The following is a 25,855-nucleotide window of genomic DNA, read 5'->3' as shown; positions in this document are numbered from 1 at the left end:
CTCAGCCAAAGATGTAATGAAGGTTATTACATTATCAACGAGGCACAGATGTGCATTCTGTCTGAACTCAAGGTGCTGCTTATTGCCAAGTGCATCACTCTTTGAGCAGATTCCTGCTCTGTGTATCAATATGCTGTTCCAGCTCACTGAACTCAAGCACAGCCTTCTGCTTCCCCTGACATAGACAGTCAGCTAGCAGAGAAAGGAAAATAACTTAAGGTGGGGCGGTTACACTACCAGCACATCACAATGCAACACAAAACAACCACCAAATATGTAATGTTAGATCTCCTTTTCATTATTCTGAAATATAAAATTGATTAACCTATTTCTTTTGCCGGGGGACTATCTTCCATTTTGGGGTGTGCAGAGAAATCTGGCTGCCTTAAATCGGCTGTGATAATTATTCTTCATCTTGTAAGCTTCTCTTTCAATGATATTCTCCCAGTCGTCTCATGCCCACTCATTAGTGCACATCCATCTTCTCCACACTTATACCAGTCACATCACCTAAGAATAAGAACTGAGTCAAATATCCACCAATCTTTTAAATTCTGCAAATCTTTCAGTTTTTCCAGCTGATTATTGTATTTCTATGAAGTAAATTCACCAGTTAGTGTTTCAAAATGTCAATGCTGTAGACTTGTTGATTTCTGTTGATTATTTTGGTTTTGGCAAGCTTCAAATAAGAAATCTCATAGGTTGTCAACTGTTAAATATTACTATATTTTATTAATCAAATGCTAGTAAATCCTAATACCACTTCATGTCAACTACCAAATACTTTGAACGTCAACCATTCAACACTGTCAACCATCAAATATATTGTTGTTTGAAATTTAAATACCGGTATATGAATCCCTGTGGACCCACGTGTGTGGGTGAACAACAGAAGAATCGGCTGGTGTCTGGATTCAAAACACAGGGCTAGCACAGAGCTACCCTTTTGCAATGAGCAGACCACACACTGTTAAGTAAGTAGATCCAGTGTCTCAATCATGCAATCTACCATGTAGCAGCAAGTATAATATAGGCTAAATACTCTTGGGTAGAAAATACAGAATACTGTTCTAAACACATGCTGTAAGTTCGGGAGCAAGCTTACTTTGTTGGTTACATGGTGTAGAGAGAGAGAGAGGAACAGGAAATAAGTTTCACTTTTTCTCCAGAGGAGAGGGGGTGTGACATAACTGAGTCTATCTTGAAATACAACTCTATGGTCCTTAACTCCTTAATTCACTAACTAGCAGTTGTACATAGCTATGTTTGATGGCATTCTCCCATAAATGTAACAGTGGCATTCAAACTATTTTGTGGAAAATCCTGGTTTCTTTAGAGGCCTAGTGGTGCATGAAACAGCTTGTCCACCATCATGGATATCTGATGTACAGCCCAAAGTGAATACTGAGTCAGGAAACACACAGTTAATTCATCTGAAAACAATGTGCAGCATAGGACATGCCCAGGATCCACTTCAATGTAATCTGGCAGACACACAGTGTTTCATTGGCATGAGCTGATGTAGGCAGAAAATTTAAAAGCCACTGTGATTTGATACACTATCTGTGCTGATACTAAATACTAAATACCATTGGAAGTCATTGATCAAATATAGTGAAAATACCAACTGTCACGTATCAGTATCTGGACAATATTTGAACATTTGGAGAAGAAGAATATTCACGAGAATTGTGGACAGCAAACTGGTTTTGGCTATAGTACACTAACCACAGCTGTAGGCTCAGCTAATGATTTCTTCATGCATGGATATACCCAGAAAATCCACTTTCAGTTATTGGTCATATGTGATATCTTCAGCAACTCATATTTTGTACAGCAGACAGTTTCCAATGAGGTCTCCTTGTTTTCCCAGGCTACACAGTAGTCTAAGCACTCTGGTGTAAGGTGAAAATTAAATCTAATCAGAATCAAGATGTTATGGGCATGGTAATGAAGAGACAACTAACAGGGTTCAACTATGAATAAAACAAGGGAAAAGAATTCAGATCCAGTACAAAGTCTCTCAATATTTTCTGATCCCAAACCACCAACACTCTGACTAGGACTTCTTAATCATCTCTTCATAACATGTTAGGATATAATTTCTTTTGAAATTATACTTAATGCTCCTAATGTGACTGACAGTGCAGTCCTATGCACTGTCTTCTTAGTGAACTTGCTGCCAGGCAAGCGTGTCTAGGATTGCAGTGCACTAAAAACAGCGGATTAAAAACTTAAGAGATTTACTACTTCAGTATTGCATTATATTATTCATGGGATTTCCCCACCCCACATGTGAGACACCCATGGTCTATGGGCTACAAGTAACCCACTGGAGTCTTCTCTTTAGCTCCTCTTCTCCCAAGTTGCCTTGCCACTGATGCTGAATATTTCCCATCATCGTTATCACCAAATGACTTCCATGTTACCAAAATCTACCAATTGCTGCCCCCCCCCTCCACCAGCATGCAGACTTCACCCTAAATACAGCCCTCCACCTCACCTGAAAACAGTTGACTGCTCCTGTTTTATTGTTTTGGTGTGGTTTTTTTTAATTGTAACCCATCCTTGGAACACTTGTTGCTGAAGACACAGTTTAATAAACAAACAAGGCAGCCCTACAGCGGGAAAACAGTTGGTCCAACATCAATTGTTAGCTTCAAAGCTCCTAAAACATTTGCATTGCTTGCTTTTTATCTTTTCAGCAGTTTTACATAAAAAGGATGCAATCCGCCTGCCAGTCAGAATACATGAATAATTCTTTCTTATCACAAAGCAGCCACAACTGTCCTTGGGTCTCAGACAAAAAGTTGTAGGAACTGATCCAATTCCCCATCATAAGGCAATAACTTTTGCAATTGTTTGGGTTTTGGTTTGGTTCCCCACCCCCACTCACATTTTCAGCATTGCTGAGCAACCTCTCATTCACAGGCTCAGAAATGAAGTGTCGCAAGACACAAATGACATTTTAAAAGATCTAGCTAAATTTATATACTGTGTAATTGTAGAAACACCTCTAAGCAGTTTACAAGAAATATAAAAAGTATGAATAAAAAACAGCTTGGCAGACATGAAAAAAGCATAGTGAGGGCACTTGCCTGATCTCAATGGGCAGGGAGTTCCGAAGTGTATTGATTTCTTATAGCTGTGGAACAAGTATTATATGGCATCTGTAACAAACAGTACCAGTTCCACAAATCAAAGCAGTTAAGTGGGCACAGAGTGATCCCACAAATAAATGGTCCCAACAAGCTATTAGGGGCATAGCAAAGGCACTGTAAGACTATTTCCAAGTCTACATGCACAGGTTTGCACCCCTGCATACCTAGTATGGAACTGTAGAGTTTAAATAGTCTCTTGCATATGGGGGATAAAAGGCTTTGATTCAATGCCCACTTTGATAAAGTGCAAATGAATTCAAAATCCCAGGGGTTGTAGTCAAGTAACTTTTAGTGCTAGCAGGAGGATTAGCACTACTGCAAGGGGTTTCCCCCTTCTTCTCCTTCCATGTCCCCATCCCTCCCCCATTCCCTCCCCCAACCTGCTCCTGAGGGCTGGCGGAATCTCAGAGCAGATTTATGGGGTGGGCAGGGGGAAAGGGGAGAATGTCCTGTTGGCAAGGAAAGCCTTAATGCTATTATCACCTTAGTGCTATGTTGACTACAATGTCAGGACTCTTTAGTTGCAGTTTAGTCCAGCCTCATTTTTCTCCCCTTCTAGGCAGATGTTTGAGCTCAGACTGGTCACATGTAATATATTTTAAGCTTCTCTAAAATGACAGTGCCAAAAGGGCAAATTTGGGCCCTTGTCTTCAAGTCTACAAATGCAGAGTGGAAGGATGAAAAGCTCACCTGCCATGTTTGGAATCAGCTGTTATTCAAAAGAAAACATTATTGAGGCTGCTTACTAGAGTGCAAGTCTCAAAAAACTCAATAGGGTTTACTTCTGAGTAGATTAGTGTAGAATAGCACTGAGAATGACTAAATGTCAGAATAAATAATATATAATTAGCATTTAAAATGGATTAAGCAACCAAAAGCCAGCTGAAATGCTAAGGCTTATATGCTATTTTAAGGATTTAGTAAGTGGGAATATATTTTTTAAGTTCCATGTGTGCAGCTTGTGTACAGTAAAATTTCAATGCTATCACAAAAACATATCTATACCAGCCTTTTGAAACATATACAGGTAATTCACACCTTTCAACTCACAACATTTAACTTGTGTGCTTTCAGCTTTATACAATAGACAAAATAAAATAAATGAAATAAAGTAAGAGGTGACAGAAAGGGGGCAGGCATCCTGGAAAAAAGACTTTGCCAATTCCCCCTGCCATTGAACCCAATGTGTTTTGACCATACATGATTTGGCTTCACACGCTATCCCTGGAACATAACCCCAATGTAAGTTGAGAGTCAGCTCTAATAGAAAACACCATGGATGAATGCTACTGATATACCTATGGGAGAGCTGGAGATAAAACACACATATACAGACAAGTGCTTTTTCTACGCAGGTACTTAAACTTTATGTCTCAAGAATGCTACTCCTAGACATTATTGACAGGATTTTTTCAAAAGTTTGTAATTTAATAGTGTGCTATTTTAATGAGGGTACTTCTTCACTGACTTTGGGGAGTCAAGGGTTAACAGGTTGTGGTCTCTGAAAGAAAAACAAAGTAATCATAGACCATGAAGGTTCTCAATAGATTCAGAATAGTTTCCAATATTTCCTCTTTGTGGTATTAGACAGCTGTTCTTCTTGGGAAGATTCCCAGAGGACAAAACAAATCAATGTGGGTGATAGAATGTGGAGGGAAACCAGTGTATATCCCGCACAGACAGAATGTGTCCTCAGGTTCCCTCTGAAGCAGCAAACTGTTGAACCTGTTCCCTCCACTCCTTCTCGATCCATTGAGATTATTGCTAATCCTTCCATCAAAGGCAACATAGTGTCAACCCACAACTTTTATCAGATCCCCTTTGTACAAGGAGAGCAAGTAGAAGAAGGGTATTAGCACAGTTGTGTCACATCCTTATTTATCTATGCATCTATTTATATTGCTGGGGAGCTGGGATGAACTAAACCCAGAAGGGTGTTCCCATTCATATACATTATATATTACATTAAAATATATTTTTAGACGCCTCAACAAATTCTACAAAATTATTCATTAGTATTTTCTGATCAATCTACAAGATTGATATTTGGGCACAATATTATATGACATGTGTCTGATTTTAACATTTGACAGGCAACTGCTTTTTGTGCAGAAGGTACAGATGTATACATAATGGCCTGGTTTGCACTAATACTAAGCCAAACCATGGCTTAGTGCAAACGAGGAAGCGGGTGAATGTAGAGAATATCATGATTCCTTTGCTCCTCCTTAAGCTGCTGTTCTTTTGCCATGGGCTTACAGTTTGTGGTTTGTATGGGACAGCTAATTGCAAGCCCATGTTTGGGCAATATGCTAAGTCAAACCATGGCTTAGTGCAGCACAGCAGCAAAACCACCAGGAAGCAGCAAAGTGGCTGTGATCTCTTCCTCAGGAGCCAACACATTTGTTCATCTACTGCAAGCCATAGTTTGGCTTAGCATTTGTGAGAAGGAGTTCTGTGTGTAAGTTGATAGTAACTGATTGCAACTGTAAATTACATGGGAAAGGGACAGGAGGAATCAGCCCTGATGTTTCAGAGTGATTTTGTATTTCTCTGTCATAATAACTTGCAATGTAGGACTTGGCTGTTTCCTGGAGGAAATAATAACTGCCTCCAGTTGACCAGGCACATACTCATTGCTGCCATAATTATACCCAAATTATCAGTGGGGAGGTCCAGCAGAGCTACATGCTCGCTGCCATAGCATTTTCCCTTTACACAAGGGAGTCCTATGTTCTCATTCCATTTAGCCTTAAAGTGCTTCTGAACAGAGACAAGAATGCAGTGTTTGAAGGCTCTATATAGCATGATCTTTGAGGATAAAAATATGGATGTAAGTCAGCCATGGAGTCTTTATAGCTTGGTGTTTAAAAGTATGTTGCCATAGAGGGCTCACGCCTGACTCTAACTCTACCACCAGGAAAAGCATTTGAGAAAACTGTGATGAGATGACACGTGGGACACTGGCAATAGAAGCAGCAGGAAGAGGCAGGGAAGAGCAGCACAGGAAGTGAAGGAAATATATTCGTGACTTAGTTCCAACATTGTGATAAATTCTAACAGTCATGTACATTTGAATCCATGGGTGTGGTAGCATCACAGTATCCAGCATCACAGTATCCAGAAAAGCCAACCTCTAGGAGCCTAGGAGGCTTCCCGTCCGATAAATGTTTAAGGGGGCTGCCCCCCAAAGTTGATGGGCATTGCCATTCAAATGGTGTGCATGCACTGTATGATGTGATTGATTATGCAGGGTGGGGCTTGCTTGCCCCCCAATATTTTATTCAAGTTCACACCCCTGACAGTATCAAAAAGATTTTCATTTAATGGACTTTTAAAAAATCCCTGTGGTCTTATCCTGTCATTTAATGTCTAGCAATACCTGTTACAGTTTTTATGATGGAAAGGGAAGAAAACCCCTGCAGGACCTCCTCCCCACCTTTTACCAGAAAGTTAGATGGCCTTTCCATGATGAAGAGCTCTATTAATATTAGTGCTACAAGGGTGGGGGGTTGGCTTAATTGGAGATCAATGACCTCATCTAAGAACCAAATTCTAAGCAGCTCGAGAAGAAAGCAACTTTCTGCCAATCTGCTAAGACATAAATTAAGGAAATCACATTAGAACATAATTATGCTAATCAGTAATTATGCCATGAAAATGGTATTTATGGATTTGCACTTAATTTGACTTTAACCCTAAAGCCCAAATAAAATGCTTGCACAATGTGAGTAGAGTCTGAAAATGCAGTGTTAACGCTTTTGTAGACTGCTATTATGGACTTCATTTCATTAACATGCCATTCTCATTAAATTCAAGGTCTGTTAAAAGGCAGTCCTTTTCTCAGCTCTTTACAAACAAACTTCTGGTGCAATTCTTAGACAAAATTTGGATGTACGTTGGGAACCTGTATTCAAGATTTGGGAGAGGACCATGGCTCTGCCCCTCTTCAGTTATCCAAAATCTGCGAAATGAGTTCTGTTTTATTATGATAACAGCTGGACTTTTGCATCTCAGATAGAACTATAGTGGTTACCACATTGAAATATATAGAACAGAATGTGGTAAAATTAAAGCCACAAGCAGAAATGCAAGTCTACAAATGGGCAAAATCCAGGTGATGAAGTGTAGGACTGCCAGAGTTTCAGGGGGAAAATTTCCATGGAAAAACAAGCCACAGGGAAAAAAAACCACCCACATCACTGGAGGCTTTCCAATCAACAAAATTTTTAAAACTTTGCATAGGAGGAAGAAAGCTTTCTAGTGGCAGCTGTATTTATGAGATTGTAGGTGTTTGAGTATGTTTAGCTAGACATTCCCACACTCACATGTATACAGTCTATTTTGTTCAGTGACAGATTTATAAGCATGCACATTGTGCACAGAATCAGGGTCTCTGGAAGCTGAGGGCCCCCCAAGTTATTAGTATACATTACTAACTGAAAGAATACCTTTGAAACATGACTGCAAACAATGAGTTGCCATTGTTGAATTCTACTATTTTAGTTAGTTGCATTGTTTCACTCCTCTTTTCTCCTACTCTTTGATTAAAGTCAGTGGAGGCTAATCCATGGGTCTGTGTGTGTGTGTGTGTGTGTGTGTGTGTGTGTGTGAACCCAGTGACCGTGAAGGCTGCCTTTGGTGTGTCTGAACAGGGGCATCAGACTTTGAGGTTTGGTTTTTTCAAAAAATTAGTCTCTAGCCCTTCTAGAAATAAAGTCATGAAACACAATGTGCAGGTACCCTTCTAAGCATTTTTTTAATTTTTAATTTTAAAAAAGCCAGACTGGCTTTTCCCACCTGTCAGTGTTTTTAGCCAATGAGTGAAGTCAGAGCTGTGAGTGAAAAGTGAGTTGGTTCGACACCAGGCAATGTATCCCTGGGGTCCAAGGAAGGCAAGGCCAGATTTATAATGGTGGGATTTAAATAATTACAGCAAGGGCTATGCCAGAAGTGGCCATGCCATTCTAAACTTTCATTTCAAAAAACCCCTAAGCCTATTGCCCTTCTAGAAAGGAAGTTATGAAGCATAACATGCAGGCAACTTTCCAAGCTGGGGGTTGCCAACCCAACACAAGCAGAGTATAATCCTTTTTCTGGCACTTGCTAGAGGTGGAAGGGCCCACCCATTTCCACTCCAGTTGGCTATGATGTTAACTCCTGTCCTCCTTTGTTACAGAACAAAGATGGGCAGAAGAGAAGAAGCAGGATAGTTGCCACCCCCTTGGTTCTTGGAGAATGTTGGGGGTGGCGGAAGTGCCCAGGCCGTTCCACTTTCTCAGCTTTGGCTGCACATGGCATGACTTTTTAAGAAGGGGGGAGCTAAGAAGTGCTCTGCTCATTTGTCTTCTCTTTGCTTTGCTGCCCATGAAAGGTGTTATGGGGGGGGGTGCAGAGACATCACCACCACCACCACATTTACCCTGATGGTTCCCAGGGGTTTTTTTTTGGGGGGGGGGAGGAGGTCCCATTGCTGAACGACCAATATCACCACCACCACCATTTTCCCCCTTGATTTTTCCCAAGTTGCTGGGTGTTTGGGGGGCGGGGAGCCCAGCCCAGAGGCATCATCAGCATAATCATTTTCACCTTTTCCTGGATTGAGGAAGTACAAAGGCATTATCATCATCTTTATTATTATCATAATTATGATCATCATCACATTTTCCATCATTGTTTTTTTGGAGGGGGAACCCATTTCAGAGGCATCATTATTATCATCATCATCATCTTTTCTTCCTGCCTGGCCCGCAGTAGGAATTGTTCCCAAGTTGTTTGAGAATGGGGGAGCACAGTGCAAGGGCAGAAACATTATTGTTATCAACTCTTCATACAACCATAATTTTTGCATAGTCACGTTTATTTAGGCGAAGGAATAGGGCCCCTCAAAAGGGCTGTGCACAGGGCCTTGCAGACCATAAAATCTGTCACTATGTTGGAGTGTTGCTGTGCAGCATGACATTATTGTCTGGAATTACCATTAACCAGATTTTAATGGAGACTGTCAAAGCCTTATATGATTGAATATGAAACAGGAGAAGTAGCAAATGCTGCTTTAAATTCTTGACTGTCAATTTTTCTGCCTACCATTACTGCTAAGCATTCTTCTCTGATTATAATTGCTGTAAAATTGCATGTTTTTGCCTGTCCCTTTGGACAAGTGGGTTGAAATTAGTAGTTGTGTGGAGCTGCAGTTGACTCATTAAAATATGAAACACTTGGGGGGGGGGAAGTGGGGGTTTGAAGCTGTTTTATATGACAGAAATTGCTGAGTTCATTCTTAGACTGACTGTGTAAATCCAATGGTGAATGCATTCTTTTCAAATTATACACTACATAATCAATTTAACATGTGATACTTGCTGGAACATAACCTCACAGAGAGCAATAATAGTAATAATAATAATAGTCATTCTATGGTGGGCTGAATGTTTCTGGGAACAAAATCATGGGAGACTTTCATAAGAGGCTAGTATGTAGCACATAGTTTCTGGTTTTAGACTACCGGTACTTATTCTATTATCCTGATACTTAGATTTGTCTCTGTTAAATCTAATACATTTCACCACTAGAATTAAAAACAAAACAACACTGCGATGTGGGGTGACAAATCAGCAAGCCCCATGTCTGCTTTCAAATAGTGCAATATAAAATAAGATATTCTGAGTGTGGATTATCTCCATTTGCTTATGTTGTCAAAGCATAGTTCTTGCGGTAGTTACGTAGGGTTTAATTAAACTAGCATTGTGTAGGCTCCATTATTAAGGGTGTATTTACTGACATTACAAATCTTAAAACTGATAATGTCTTTTGGGATGTATGTGCATTGCATGATGTTAGACACCAGAGGGCCTGTTTCATAAAAGCATGGGTGGTACATTATCCCTCAGTCTCAATGACTAGCAGTGAATGTGTGAACTGTGTCTACAGAAAACAGGATATGAACAAATGAAGGTTATTTTTACTGGTCTGGGCAGTTTGGGAGTATCTGGCCCGGCTGTCATATGAATGAAAAGTGGATTAAAAGCTGAGCTTTATTACTTGTTTTCGTTTCCCCACATTAAATATTCTCCATCTTTAAATAAATGTTTTGTGAACACACATACATATCTCAGGTGTCAAAGGCCAGGATAAGGAGATTATTCTTCTGCCTATGATGAAAGCTATACCATGAATAAGGCTGGACGATATATCATTCAAAGCCAGTTTGAAGTCCATATCATGATATTGGTTTCATAATTTTTGACCTGGCAATATATCACAAATGATGATGTGTGTGTGCTAGGCAAAAATCAGAATGTGGGGAAAACTGTGAAGCAGGCACTGTTAACTCTGCCAGCTCAGCTCTCCCCAGCCTCATGCAAACCTGCTTCAGGTCTGTCTATCTACCCATCTAAAAATGAAATTAGGTTTTCATTCACTGCTGGGAAAAGGGCATATGTGTGACTAAACTGACATATGAACAGTTGTATCAAAAGTTATTGTAAATTAAATATTTTCTTATTTGCATATGTTTTAAAAGTTAATTCAAATGAAAAAGGTAATTCAGATCCAGAGGGAAAGGCATTGTTAGTCTGAAGTAAGAATAAGATTAGACTGCAGAGATGAAAAAAATGCTATTACAATTAGAATAAGATCTTTTCATTTAATGGCTGCAGTAAAAATCCATTTTCTCCAATCATTTTTATTTTATAATTTAAGAAAGTGGATGATGATCCTGAGGATCAATTGCCCATTTGTTCCTCAAGAGATCTCTCCAGAAGGCACAATGTCCCTTCTTTCAAGAAAAGATAGTTGTGGTTTTTCTTTTTTTAAAAAACTCACACTCCTTAGTTTTCTGTATTATAATTTATTCGCAGGTCACTGACTTATACTCTATGGGAAATGATGCTTATAGAAGTTTAATTATTCAAAACTAAAGCTTTCTCTTAGGGCTAGATAAAATACTTCAGCAATTTAAATTGCTATGTGTCAGAGCCGCCCCTAGGTCCCAGCTCACAAAGGACCAACGCCCGGCTGTAGTTATGTACAAAAGTCTTTATTGAAGTTCAGTTTCCATTTCAAAGCCGCAGCGTGCAGCTCTACGTCTTAAAGTCTAGACCGGCGAAGTTCTGTCTGAATCTCCTCCCCTTCCACACCAGTTTAAGACTCTAGCCTTGCTCCACCTCTTCCTTAGCTCCTTCCTCCTCTGGGCCCTCCTGCCCGCTGGGGTTTCATCCTTTCTGGACTCTTCTGACGCTGACCCCCCTGATTCTTGCCCCTCCTTCCGGCGAGCTTTAGGACCTGGTTCCCTATCCGGGCTACCTGCTGTGCCGCTCGCCTGTACATTTGAACTTGGCGCGCGCGCCCAGCCGGCAACCCTCCTCTTGACCGTTCCCTCGCTCTCCGATGGAGGCGTGGTCAGCCCTGACTCATCTTCTCTCGCTGGTGGCGAATACGCTGGCCCTGATACCTGGGACTCCTCCCCCCCACTATGCTCTGGTGGGGAAGCTGGTCCTGATTTCCAACTGCTGCTCTGGGAGTCTCCGCTGGCCCCTTGCTTCTGGGGTGTCCCTCTTGGGACCCCCCTTGCCCCGGCCATCGGCGCCCCCTTCTGTGAATCTTCCGATTCGCTGGAGAGGCTCATGGAATCTCTCGGGCTACTGTCATCTTCTCCTACGCTGCCCTCGGATTGCTCCCCCTCGCTCTCCATCACCTCCCCTCCCTGCGCTCCCGCTGCGTCCCTGACACTATGAGTTTGGCGGGATAGCTTTGTGCTCGGGGCCCTTCTAATTCCTGGATCCAGCACAAATTTCCTCCTTTGCAGGCTCAGGTTATATGAAAATAAACCATATACCAGGCACCCCCAACTCGGCCCTCCAGATGTTTTGGGACTACAATTCCCATCATCCTTGACCACTGGTCCTGTTAGCTAGGGATGGTGGGAGTTGTAGTCCCAAAACATCTGGAGGCCCAAGTTTGGGGGTGCCTGCAATATACCATAAAGAAACCACATTCTCCACTGTCCCTCATTCCAAAGGAAATACAAACCCTGGGAAAGCACCTGGAATGCCTGAAATCTTGCACCACTCAGAGATTGGAGTGGTGTGCAATAATATGTTGCAAAAAGTGCATCCTTAGCACTTTTTGCAGTTCTCTCATACCCAACTTTGATCATTTGGCTGTTTGAAGTTTCATCCAGAGCATGTAAGTTATTATGTAAATGATTCATGGCCCTAGGACAACTAGAAATGTGTTCTGTCCAACAGAGGTACTTGGGCAATTCCCTCTAAATATAAATAAGCTGTGCTGTATTGTTATTTCCCCCCTTTCCTGTTAGCTATCTCTGTCTAGCCCTGATTCCTGTGTATTAATGTCTACATATCAAAGACACAAGAATGATAATTCCAGTTTACATCTAGCCCATCAGGAAGGCAGCTAATATTGGATTATTTAATTTCTTGAATATCCTTGGATCTGGAGTTCCCTTCTGCTAATGAGGTTCTGCTCACAGGACACTCCTGTGCCCAAAAGGGAAAGGCAGCTTTTGCCAATTTGCCCTTTTCACCTGCATCTTTTTGCACCCCTGAAAATCTGCTACAGAAAGTTGGGGAACCCTTGGGAACAGCATGGAAGGACCTGCAGGGGAAGGCGGGGGATTGACTAATTTTGCCTTTCTCCGCCACTTCTGCCAGTGGAATCATCAAATGCCTCTCATGAACAAAAGGAGCCCTTCACTGCGAGTGCTACAGGAAATGCCTGCGTAATACATAAAATGCAGACTTCGTACAAATGTATATATACATATTTAAACACTGTGTATATGCATTTAAGAACCCTGGCATAATGATATTTTCTAGATTTATGTATATGGGTGTTTAAAGAAACATGTGCATATTTATGTGTATGATATTCATACTTTATATTTTCTGCAAGAAACACCAGTAACACCAGTTATTCCGCACAACAACAATAATGTGTGGAGTCGCCCTTTGATGCTGACACACTGCAAAGGAAGCTTGTCTATGTTACCACTGGTGATATACCTTTGCTCATTGCTTAAATGAAAGCTTGTTGTTTCTTTGAATAAATGAAGCTGTTACACCTGGTTATAATAACTGAGTGGTTAAACATCAAATATGCTCAAGCCCTAAGTTTAATTTTTGATCTAGATTTGAGAGGTAGGGGAGAGTCAGAACACTTAAGTGAAAAGACCAAAGGATAGGTGTTGTCTTTAGTGGAAATTCAGTTCAGTGGAAATTCTGGTTCAAGACTCATGAACCTATGAAGCTTTCATTAAGTTAGTTGTTTTGCTTGTTATGCACACTACAGGCCTGGGCATGTGCATACACTTCCAAAAAGTCTTGCTCACAAGGGCAGGGCACTTCAAATTCAATGAACCAGTACAAGTGACCACACCTGCTACTATGCCTGCATTTAGATTAAATTACTGGTATATAATTTGTGTTGGCTAAGAGGAACAAGCATTCTATCAGTACCTCCATGCAAAAGAAGACTGAAGGGGATAATGTTAAACTGAAATATTTGTACTCCATGAACTTTTACACCAGCAACTGATCCTAAGCATTCCCTTTAAAATAACAGCTTAAATAGAGCAGACCAATAGCAGCAACAGCTCCTAATGTGAACTGCATTCTATTACTGCCAGAGACATTGCCTTCTGACAACTTTCTCTGTGTTGATACTGGCATAAACCTTCCATAAACCTAAACAGCATGAAAGATGATACATGCAGGGATTCTGCCCTTTTCCATTATTGGGAAAGGCATGGAGTGGGAGACAGGACTTGTGTCAGCTTCCTCTCACAACTGGACATTTGCAACTGGACCTTGTAAACAGCCTAACTGGACTATTAAATATTTGATTAAGGAAGAACTATAGTTGACTGTTTGCCCTGCAAGTCCCAGGTTCAATCTTCATTTTATCCAGGTAAAATTGGGACTATCCCGTCTGAAACCCCAGAGAGCCACAGCTAGTCAGTTTAGAGTATAGACAATACAGAACTAGATGGATCAATATTCTGATTTAATAGAAGGAACAAGTCCCTATGTTCCTGTTGGTTGATAGGGGAATATTTAGTTGTTCAGGATTGTTAGAATAGTTCCCAAACTATGTTTTGGAAAACTAGAATGGCCTTTTTTGTCATGCAGGTAAGTGCACTAATTTGTGCCAGCCTCTCTTAAGAATATGCCATAAAGTGTTGGGGCTTCGACTTGGAATGCCATGGGTCTTAGTGTTCTAGTTTTTAGGTAAAATGACCAGCATGAGACCTCACTGAGATGTATGGTCTCAATTTACCCTAATTTACGCACAGTAGTGACAATTGTATCAAGAGCTAAAAAGCCAGCCTCTTTTTCTACTCAAGTACCAGTTTTATAATAGAACTATTTAATGCCCCTGTCAATTCAAGTCCACTAGTACCATGCTCTTTTTAAGCTAATGATAAACCCAAGCATTATAAAGATAGCCAGGGAGAACTAAACAAAGGCTCATACAGTCTCACCAGAACTGAGCAAAGCTGAGTTACGTAGCTTCAGCTAAAGCTCTAATGACAGAAGCCATATCAACAGACATGAAGCCAACTGCAACCAGTTTAATGGTATAATAGTTCCCTCATGCAAATGTAAGAGCTGTGATTTGTGAGGAAGCTGAGAGTTTTCTGTGGTGGTTCCTTATCCTCACAGGCTGGATGCTGAAAGAGAGACAAAGAGGCAGGACAGCTGCTCAGGCAGATCTTCTGGCCATAACAATAAGAGGAAGACTAGAGAAAGCAGTACTGTGTGGCTTGACAGGACCTCATTGACGCCTAAGGCGACTTGATTCTGTTGGGCTTGTGCAGTACTCCCTCCAAGTCATCAGCAGTGCAGAGCTGCCAGCAGAGATCAGACCAACAGTTCCCTTTAGAAGCTTCTATATGGGTGTAGTCAGTCAGACACCAAGGCTCTTCCAGTCTAGTTCTGAGGTCTCTTATGCAGACCTATGGTTTCTCTGGTGAAACTATATTAGTTAAAGTGGCTTACATAGTTTGGTTAGCTGGAGGTGTATCCAAGATACTCTGAACTGATTACTTCTGTGGTTTTGAACATCATAGGTAAGAGGCAAAGTGATTCTGACATGGCTGCTGAATGTGGCTAAAACATTCCACCCCAGAGAAGGTGATACACCAGAAATACAAAATGTTAGTGCACCCACTCTCTTGTTGTTCTGTGGAGGAATACAAGATCAGATGCGGTATTGTTTTTCCTACTCGGCCACACTTAGCAATGATAGGATAAAAAATGTTGTTAAGCCAGCTTTGAAGCCAGTTTTGATGGCAAGTACAAAACGTTTACCAAATCAAACACACATACTCCTTTATTATCATACCTATTATACCTACATTGGCATGAATGGGGTCTCATGAGCTACATTTGTGGAAGGAATGGTTGCACCAGGTAGTTAAAAGCAAGACTGTAGCCCTCTCCTAGTGTTCAAACTCACACATTTGCCATAATGTGAGAAGGGAACAGTAGGAGTCATGTTCCCTACATGCACTGGAATTGGGAAAGGTCTGGAACAGGGAGCCATGCTGACTGTTCTAAATTATGTGGGTACCCTACATACATAGAGCAAGATTTTTGTTTCAGACTTCCACCCACAATACATGTAAAGCGACGGAGACGTGATGGAGAGGGTGGGGCCAATGAGTGCGTCTCCACTCCTGCCTCTTCACGTAATGGAGAATGTGTGAATCTGAGCATCTGAAAATGATTCTGAAATGCACTTTACTCAACATCATTTAATTGCATTACCAAATGCAGGTGGAAAGTAGCATAACTCATATGGAAGGTGGGGAGACAGAGAGGGGAGATGTGCACAATACCAGATTAAAATGCAGACAGGCCATTCTTTTTCTCTAATCAGATCACTGGTCTAGGGGAAAATGCATCAAAGTGCAGCATTTCATAAAAACACACACAACAGGATAGATACCACAGGGAAGGAAGCACAAATGGTCATGAGAACAGAGTGAGCATGCTAATAGCTAGCCAGGGTTTTCTTTGCGGTGGGAGTAGTAGTTGAGGCCAGATTTGCAGGGCAGGGGATGTTGGCCAAATCGATAGGGGGAGCTGGGGTGTAGGGAACTACTCAAGAAAAACTGAGCTCCCAAGCATTGCTGGCTGCCACTAGACTAGAGTGAACATTTTTAACACTTTAAAAATCTTGCTGCACTCATTCAGACACCAGTTCCTGCCTTCCTCCTCGCCTCCCCCCAGCCTCATAGTGCCACCTGAAGTAGCCACACAGCTGGCTGTGCTCCCAATATCTTAACTCTCCTTCTTAATTCAATCATGCAGAATATTAGCGAATAATTACACGAAAATGTTACTCGATTGGATTTTTTAAAATAGAAAGTCATTTTCTCACAGTAATGGGTGGAAATGCATATAATTTTCCAATTGTAGGGCAGAGTAAAGGTAAAGGTTAAGGGACCCCTGACCGTTAGGTCCAGTCACAGACAACTCTGTACTGTACCTCAATTCTCTTATGGGGGGGAATGGTATCTACTTTCTTTTAAGTAGACAAATAATCATGTCATATGTGTAATCATTCTACAAAACCAGTTACCAACTTCCTGATTTTTAAAAGTCAAATTATTTTCTGTCTGGATTAATAATGAACATGTTTTCGTATTCCTTATCATCAGTCGTTTTTTTATCCTGGGAGCAATTTATCACTATGCACTGAACTCAAGGGAAAACAAAAAAAGAAAAATGAAACCTTTTGTTTTGATATAATAGCTGAGAAAACTGTTAAATGAGAAACAAAACAGATTTTTAAAAGTGAAAAGATATGCTTCAAATCTTTTACCACTACTCGGCGGTTGCCACCACAAAAACCAGGCACAAAACAAAGTGTATGAATATGGACTTTCTTAAGCTGCAACTACTACCTGAAAGACAGGGACGCGGGTGGCGCTGTGGGTTAAACCACAGAGCCTAGGACTTGCTGAAGGGAATGTCAGAGGTTCGAATCCCCGCAACAGGGTGAGCTCCCGTTGCTCGGTCCCTGCTCCTGCCAACCTAGCTGTTCGAAAGCACATCAAAAGTGCAAGTAGATAAATAGGTACCGCTCTGGCGGGAAGGTAAACAGCATTTCCGTGCGCTGCTATGGTTCGCCAGAAGCGGCTTAGTCAGGCTGGCCACATGACCCGGAAGCTGTCTGCGGACAAACGCCAGCTCCCTCGGCCAATAAAACGAGATGAGCGCTGCAACCCCAGAGTCAGTCACAACTGGACCTAATGGTCAGGGGTCCCTTTACCTTTACTATATTTTCTGGTTGTGTGTGTTTCAACCCTCCCCTTCCTTTATGGACTGAGCACATATCTCTGTGCATGTCTCCGACAGTGTAGCTCTGGTCCCAGCACAATGTGAGCATAGGATTGCTCTATCTATGATTCTGATTGGGGTAATCATACCGTGCTGCAAGGGATGCTCAAAGCACCATAACGTTGAAGGATTATGCTTAGAATGAAAATTATGGGGATTCTGGGTCCGGTACTGTAGACAAATAGAAAGGAAAAAGCTCAGTATATTCCTCACACTTGACTAGTTGCACTGGGAGCTGTTTTTGTCTTGCAATTTATGTTACTGTCAGTTCTTGTCATGATTAATTTCTCTTGCAGCTATTCCATATAAGACAAGTGAAGCTTAACTATTTTAATTCCAGAAGACCAGTCAGATTTTGACTGGCTCATGCAGCTTGCACACTGACTTGCTTCTTCCAGTTTTCTACTGCCTGAAGAAGCCAAGCCGTGCTCAGGAAGGTGAGCAGGCTCTATCTACACTATTTAGCTTGTTTCTTTACTAGCATAAAATATTCCTTTTGCAGTGGGAAAGTGATGAACCGTGTACCGGTGGCCCATTCTCTTGAGAATATTTTCCAAAGGACTTTGTACAGTGGCTGAAGAAGTGTCCCAGATGTGTGATTAGTCCATCAAATATCAAGCACTGTTCGTATCACCTCAAAATGCACCTGTCAATTTAAATATTATGCCCTTTCAGTTTGGAGTGGACTCACATCCAGCTATTTGTCAAGTTTTAGAATAGTAAATGGTTTTTAGGATGTAGCATATAGAGTAAAAAGCCCGTCCAAAAGAGATACGAAAGCTCTGTAATTTGGAAGTCTTGGTGTGGTTATGTGTATACATTTGTGCATGTAGAAGCCCTAAAGTCAGTTGCTGAACAGCATATGGATCATACTGTTGACTTAAAAGGAAGAGCTTTAGACTTTCACACCAGTACCAAGAGCTGCATTGCCAGACCCTTTGAACCGTAACACAATGGTGCTATTAGAAACCCCCCCAACTATTGTATTTCACTTGTCAGTGAAATATCAAGCTGCAAACCTGCATTTGACTTTTGCGGGTGTTTTTTGTTTTTGTTTTGTTTGCTAATGGGCACTTCTACAGAGTGTTCCTTATAAGCCTTCCATCCTCTTCTGAATGTGCTTTAGTGAGATAAGTCCTAATGAATACAATGTTTCACCTGCCTAGTATATTGAGAAAGTGCAGATGACTGAACTGGGACTGAAATGACAGAGGTTTAAATGCCACGTCCAAAAAGAAGCTTGGATTTAAAGGCCAGGTATGCAAACCAGTTCTTTAATATGTGGATGTTCTCTTGATGCTGAAAGAATTGAGTGGCATTGATAAATCACCCTATTCAAGTGCTTGATAGCAGAATTCAAATATTTATGGAAATGTCCAATTAAGGCCTGAAAGAAGCAACAAACAGTGCCTCACCAATGAGTATAAGTTGGAAAACAGTGACGACAGAAATTGGGAAATAAGAGATACCTATAATTTGAACATAAATGGAAAACGCAAAGAGCTGAGAAGCAACCAGATTACACAAAATAATATTCCTAGCTACACAGGCACAGGTGTATGCTAACAGTGACTATACCAGTTTTTGCCAAACTGGTGTCATGGACTGAAAATCCTATCAGTCCCATTTTCAGCTGCTCATGCTGGTTGGGACTGATGGGAGTACTACAAAACATCCAAGTTGGCAATGGCTGGGCTATTTAGTTCATCATTCTTATACCAAATTAGACCATTGCTTCATCTAGTTTAGTACTGACTACACTAGAAGTAGCCAATGTGATGCTGTCCAAATGTTGCTGGACTGCAGGTCCCATCATACCTAACCATTGGCCATGTTGGCTGGGGTTGATAGAAGCTGGAGCCCTGTAGATCACTTCTGGTCTCTACTGACTGGCTGTGACTCTCCAGAGTTTCAGATTAGGAGCTTTCCCAACATTATTTACTGATGCCAGGGATTGAATCTAGGACCCTATATATGCATTACACGCTACCCATCCCCCAAGTTGAATTTTTCCTGAAGGGGTAGATCTGCTGTCACTTTTAAATGTCAAATGATGCTAGTAAACATGGCACATCAAGGCTGCAGTTGTATGCACCAGGGGCAGGCCCCACTGAAAACAATCAGACTTATTTAAAAGGAAACATGTATAGGATTAGGCTGCAATGCTACTTGTTACTTAATGTAATGTGTCTTCTGTTTGTGGCACCACTTCCTATTTTCTTCAGAAATATTCAGTCAATGCCTTGTTTTCTTTACAAGCCTTTTGCTATTTATTCCAGAAAAAAATGTATCCCAACACACAAAAACAAAAAAATGCTCGAAAGAAGAAATGGTGGACAGAATGCCAGCTGACAATTATGCTATTTGGAATAAATCTATAGACAGCAGCAGCTCCATCATCCACTAGTCTTGCATATCTCCAATTTGAGAAAACTCATCTCACATAACTGCAGCAGCTGTTACTGTTTGGATTGAGAATAGTAATAAGCCATATGGTATGCAAGAAATCCCCATACATATTCTCACATGGACAAATATTATTATTGCACAGGATAAACACATCACTATATTGACTTTTCTCTGGGGAAGCATACAGTCTTCAACCTAATTTTAAAAATATTGCCTGCTTCCCAGTGAGCCAATTGTCTAAAAGCCTTTAGTTACCCAAAATAAGTTACTTAAGGCCTGGATTTCAGGGACACTTTTAACATTGTAATTAGATTTAAGCATTATTGTAGTAAAAAAACCAAGCATAAAGTAATCCCAAGCAGCCTTTAGGGAGCGATATTGGCAAAGGGGAAAAGACTTTCAAGTGTCTTTTAAGAAGAAGTAGGTGCAGAAAATTTGTCAGTCCAGGACCTGTGTCAGATATAGGAGCTGGTGAATCAGGAGGAACAATAACCGCTTGATATGGCTGCAAGACTGGTGTGCATGTGAAGGAGGTTGCAGTGGAACTCCCCAGGACAATGGCCGAAGTGTGTGTATCACAATTACAGCGGAGCTAAGGCAGGATATTAATACCAGCATATGGGCATTTATGACTTGATCCCTTCCTATGGAAAGCTGCACATACATATATGTTCTTAGAAAACAATATACTAGGTCTCCTAAGTGTTCATGTCAGTCAAATAACATTGGTTGGGAATTCAGTTGTAACTGAGTGCAGAAGAATAAGCTTCTCAAATGGCATAGAAGGGACTCCTGTCCTACTGCAAGATTGAAAGTGTCATCTATTGACAATAAAGGCACAGAGTTTTTCATTTTTCTCTCTCCAGAGATTTCCCTTAGGGCCTGGTCTGTGTGCATATATCATTTGTTTTCAAGTAGTATGCTGCACTACCTGATATTTGAGGCAGAATTTGGCAGCTTAAGAATATGGTGACTGTGCCTAGGGAAAACTCAAAACCAAAGGATGGAAGGGTATTTCCAGTAGGAGCTTCCAATTATTTGAATCAAACATTGGACTCAGACTTTAAAAAACAAGCAAGCAAGCAAGCAAGCAAGCAAGCAAGCAAGCAAGCAAGCAAACAAACGAAAACCTCTAATACTGACCACATGCAATCTTGACAGCGTCAAGCTTAGAGTGAACAATAGCATTATTGTTCCACATTTGCTCCATTTCCCCTTTACAGTTCTTGCTTCAAAACCGTCTTCCTAAATGTCAAGAGACCTCTGGGTGGAAAATTAATTCTGCAAAGAACACTTAACGGCTATATAATGATTGCCTGTAATTTACCACTGAAGCTAATTAAAGGGGAAGAGGGCTGAGCTCTTTGAACTGCTCATACAACTGCAAGTCTGACACTGTTAGCTGAAAGCCTACCTGCAGATCTTAACTGCATGCTTTCCTGATCTGCATTAGAGTACTACTACTGTGGGGAGACGCAGGTGGCGCTGTGGGTAAAAGCCTCAGCGCCTAGGGCTTGCCGATCGAAAGGTCGGCGGTTCGAATCCCTGCAGCGGGGTGCGCTCCCGTCGTTCGGTCCCAGCGCCTGCCAACCTAGGAGTTCGAAAGCACCCCCGGGTGCAAGTAGATAAATAGGGACCGCTTACTAGCGGGAAGGTAAACGGCGTTTCCGTGTGCAGCTCTGGCTCGCCAGAGCAGCGATGCCACGCTGGCCACGTGACCCGGAAGTGTCTCCGGACAGCGCTGGCCCCCGGCCTCTTGAGTGAGATGGGCGCACCAACCCCAGAGTCTGGCAAGACTGGCCCATACGGGCAGGAGTACCTTTACCTTTACTGTGGGGAGATCTGGTATCAAAGCATGATATCTTTTCCTCTATAAACTAGCAAACAGGGATCCTGCAACAAATGTGGGATAAGAAGTATGGATCTTGAAGTAAGGTTTTCCCCAACAAAATTTAAAAATTTGGCTTTGTAATTTGGAATTTATGCGATGTGATTTAATTTGATGTGATTGGCCAGCTAATAAAAATTATTTTTTAAAAAAAGAAGTAACAATATATTTTTTTTAAAAAAAAATTAAGCACAGCATGAATAATTCAGTACAGCCAGAAGCTTAAGATATAGTGACATAGTAAAGGTAAAGGTAAAGGTACCCCTGCCCGTACGGGCCAGTCGTGTCCGACTCTGGGGTTGCGCACCCATCTCGCTTAAGAGGCCGGGGGCCAGCGTTGTCCGAAGACACTTCCGGGTCACGTGGCCAGCATGACAAGCTGCATCTGGTGATCCAGCGCAGCACACAGAAACACCGTTTACCTTCCCGCTAGTAAGCGGTCCCTATTTATCTACTTGCACCTGGGGGTGCTTTCGAACTGCTAGGTTGGCAGGCGCTGGGACCGAGCAACGGGAGCGCACCCCGCCGCAGGGATTCGAACCGCCAACCTGACGATCGGCAAGTCCTAGGTGCTGAGGTTTTACCCACAGCGCCACCCGCGTCCCTACAGGCACTACAAAAACCTGTAGGAATGGAGAGAACAAGTGGGAAACAATTATCTCTGAATATAAAACTATATAAGAAGGGCAGCGAAGGACATGCTGGAGGTGGTATCACCTTGTTCATCAAAGAGGGCATGGAATTCAGCAAGCTAGGAATCCCAAAAGGCACAGATTCATTGTAGGTGGTGAAACTTGCCTTGATTCTGCTTACTTGAGCATCCTGTTCTTCACTGCTCACTAACCTATTCCCATTCCTCATAGGGCAAAGAATTGACCTAGGGGACCAGGGAGAGGGTAACTGATAGGTGAAGAGTTCTCCCTTGCAGACGGGAAAGGCTCACTGGGACCCTCCTTCCCCCAACTGTTTGAAAAGTCAAATGTGCTGCTAGCATTGCTATGTTGCCAGCATCTTTCTTTTCAAACTGTTGAGGCCCAGCGGACCTCTTCCTCTCTCAGACGTTTCATCTTCACCTATTGAAAACTATAGAAATTTAAAGTGTTCCACTTTAGTTGGTTTGTGCCCTTCTTTCTTAGGTAAGAAAAAAAGCCATTTATATTATTGTTCAATAATATATTTAAATTTAAATAATGAGAGACAAAGAAGTAGTAGTTCTCTGACATGCCCCCAAATCAGGAAAAAGCTACACCAACCCAGAAGCTGCCATAGTTCACTTTCCTCCCATAGTACTCAGTGGGATTCCCCCCAAAAGATAATATGAAAAAGATGTAGAAGTACAATAACAGTCCTCTGCCTTGCATCTGCATCTGCTTCTGCCTTAGCAACAAGCACAACTACTTGTACAAGTAAAACCACCTATGTTTTTAGATCCTTGAGCCCTCCATGCCATGTGCCAGAGGCTCCCTAATCCCTAGAACCAGCTTTTCAGGTGGAGGGCTTAGACAGGCATGGGGGCGGGCCTCAGTGAAAATGGATGGACTAAGTTGCATGGGTGGAAGTGGATACAACTCAATGAGGACACAATCCCAAGGCCTTTTCCCCTCTCCCCTCCTCCTTAATGTCAAACATGGCCCAAACCTGACACACATGCACAGCAGATATATTTGTTGACATAGACAGTTATAAACAAACACATAAAATATATGGAAACAAACACCAAGGAATCCTGGTACAGACATTCACATCTGGTACTTGCTTAGCAAAATAGTTAATCTGGTTTTAATAAGAAAAGATATACCGGGAGGTCCTGCTATTTGCAGGTCATCCACACCATATTACACAAATAGTTTCTCCTCCCCCACTTCAATCTTTTGAAGGGCAGAAAAATCAAATAGCTACCTGTTACCTTGAGTCTTGCTTTGGTCAGGGCTGTTGTATTATTAGTGTCAGTGACAGACTCCCAGTGCTAGAAAAGCAGCTTTTAATTGATTTAAAACACACACACAAACACACAAATAATTTTACTGTATTTCACTAAAACAAATTCATCAACTACCTTCTTCAACAGTTTCATTCAGGGAGATATAAACCTAAAGTAAAGCTGTTATTTCAACAGATGCACAAACAGAGAGATATATTTTAAATTCCAGTAAAGAAATCAGTTTCATTTGTTATATTCTATTCTTAAAAGTGGTTATAATACTGTGTTAAAAGAAAGCTTTATTTTACATTTCAAGACCAATGGGAAATTATAGTTAATCATCAGTAAAAAAAACTGAAAGACTGATAATGACTTTTTCCATTTTGAGATAGCCTGGATCCTTTAAACAGCACAACCACTTTCATCTGAGATTCCTAAACTTGTAAATTTCCAAAGTAAGAAACACACTTTTACTCAGCATCCATTTTACTTACCACTTCCCTCTCAAACACAGACTTGCTTGCAAAAGTATCCATAATGAAAAGCGAATGCCATTTATCTTTTCCTTTTCAGAAAGGAAACGTTTCACTGCCAGAAGAGAATTATGAATAGAATTTACTGAGCACTTCCTGACTCAAAGAGACTCCGTGGCAAATGAGTTTAGAACGATCTGGGTTGTGGCATTTTATTTTGTGATTCAAATGTTAAGTATGTCTCACTTGACTGGATGCTTGCAAAACATGTAATAAGGAAACAAGGAAAGAATAGACACCCCCCCCCCCCAGCATTATTCGTATTTGAAAATGTTCGGCTCAAGTTACCATGTGTCATTCAGCTTGGCCACTCCTACATATACTGTTTCTCATATGCAAAATCCAACCTCTTAGTGGGTGTTATGAGGAAGGAAACCAAATATCAGACCAGATGTTTGTAATTAGATACTGCATGTTCAATGTGAATGAAAGTACATAACATACAAACTTTTTGTTCACTTTAGGAATATTGCATGGAAAATTAAGGGAGCTGTTATAAGAGGCGATACTTCTTTTAAACTTTCTGCAAATGCCTGGTGTTTTTGCATGGGAGTAAAACACTCAGCTGAATACAGTGCCATGCCCTAACTTGCTGGAAACAATTATTTCTACATTTTAGAAGCAGTATCATTCTTGCAATTAGCAACTGCATGAATGGCTTCTAAAAAGCAAATTGTTGATATGGGGTCATCAGTTTGGATGAGGACCTTGTCATGGAGATCCTTTAACCCTTTGGCCTCTGCAGTAGTCCTGATCTAGATTGAGACCCCCGTTACTGCTATTTGCATTGGAAGTTTCATTTCCAAGGTAAATATGAGGTGCTACTCTACTTGGCCCTCTAATCACCACCACAAAATTTCTTTAGTTATATCAGAGTTTCTTACGTAGTTTGCTCTCCCAGATTGATTTTGCTTTAACAATTAGCTGGCATGGAGGGGAGGGCGGGACAAGCTGGTTCAGGACTGTGATATGAGTGGATATGTAGCTGTAGGCTAGTATAGAAGGCAGCATGCTTCTGAATACCAGTTTCTGGAAGCCACAGGAAGGGAGATTGCTCTTTTGCTTGGGTCCTGCTTGTGGGTTTCACACAGGCATCTGGTTGGCCACTGCGAGAACAGGATGCTGGACCAGATGGGCTCTTGGCCTGATCCAGCAGGCTCTTCTTATGTTCTTAAGAGCATTGTGCTCGAATAGCATTGTGTTGCTAGATAGATGGTGTTCTTTCTCACTATTGACTCTTGTGCGCTGGCTAGAGCTAATATGTATGGGAAAAGTTATACATCAATTGCAGCCTCAGGACAAAGAGATAGTACTTGGTTGGGAGCAGTAGTGCTTACTTATATCAGTGTTTGTTTTAAGTAGTTCTACAGCATAATCCTATGCTCTGCAGCAGAGTGTCAGTAGAGTGTAGGACTGGATTTCAGCTCCCATTGCTGGCACAAGAAGAAATACCTGTTGGTCTGGTGCTAGTCTTTGACCGTTCCACCAGGTATCCTTCATTCTAACCAGTTGAGCAGAAAAGGGTGGCATCTTCCACTACTTACAAATTATTAAAATGGTAGAGTGGTATTAGA

General features: G+C 41.5%; 2 protein-coding genes across 6 annotated transcripts in view; both read right to left on the bottom strand.

Annotated features, from left to right (window-relative positions):
- The window catches only part of SASH1 (SAM and SH3 domain containing 1), a 552,112-nt gene that overhangs the window by 157,080 nt on the left and 369,177 nt on the right, over positions 1-25,855 (bottom strand). For 2 of the 4 annotated variants that reach the window (XM_083731826.1, XM_083731828.1), the window contains exon 1: positions 24,243-24,514. The exons of the other annotated variants lie outside the window; for them this stretch is intronic. In XM_083731826.1, the coding sequence (XP_083587952.1) occupies positions 24,243-24,284 (42 nt within the window). In that variant the 5' untranslated portion in view covers positions 24,285-24,514. Of the gene's footprint in view, positions 1-24,242; positions 24,515-25,855 lie in introns of those variants that run through there. 4 annotated transcript variants of the gene reach the window in all.
- The window catches only part of GINM1 (glycosylated integral membrane protein 1), a 785,919-nt gene that overhangs the window by 478,910 nt on the left and 281,154 nt on the right, over positions 1-25,855 (bottom strand). The gene's annotated exons all lie outside the window — the stretch shown is intronic.

Source organism: Podarcis gaigeae (assembly GCF_964106915.1).
Source record: "Podarcis gaigeae genome assembly, chromosome: 3".
Lineage (NCBI taxonomy): Eukaryota > Metazoa > Chordata > Lepidosauria > Squamata > Lacertidae > Podarcis > Podarcis gaigeae.
Note: the sequence above shows the minus strand (reverse complement) of the source record. Positions and strands in the feature narration are given on the sequence as shown.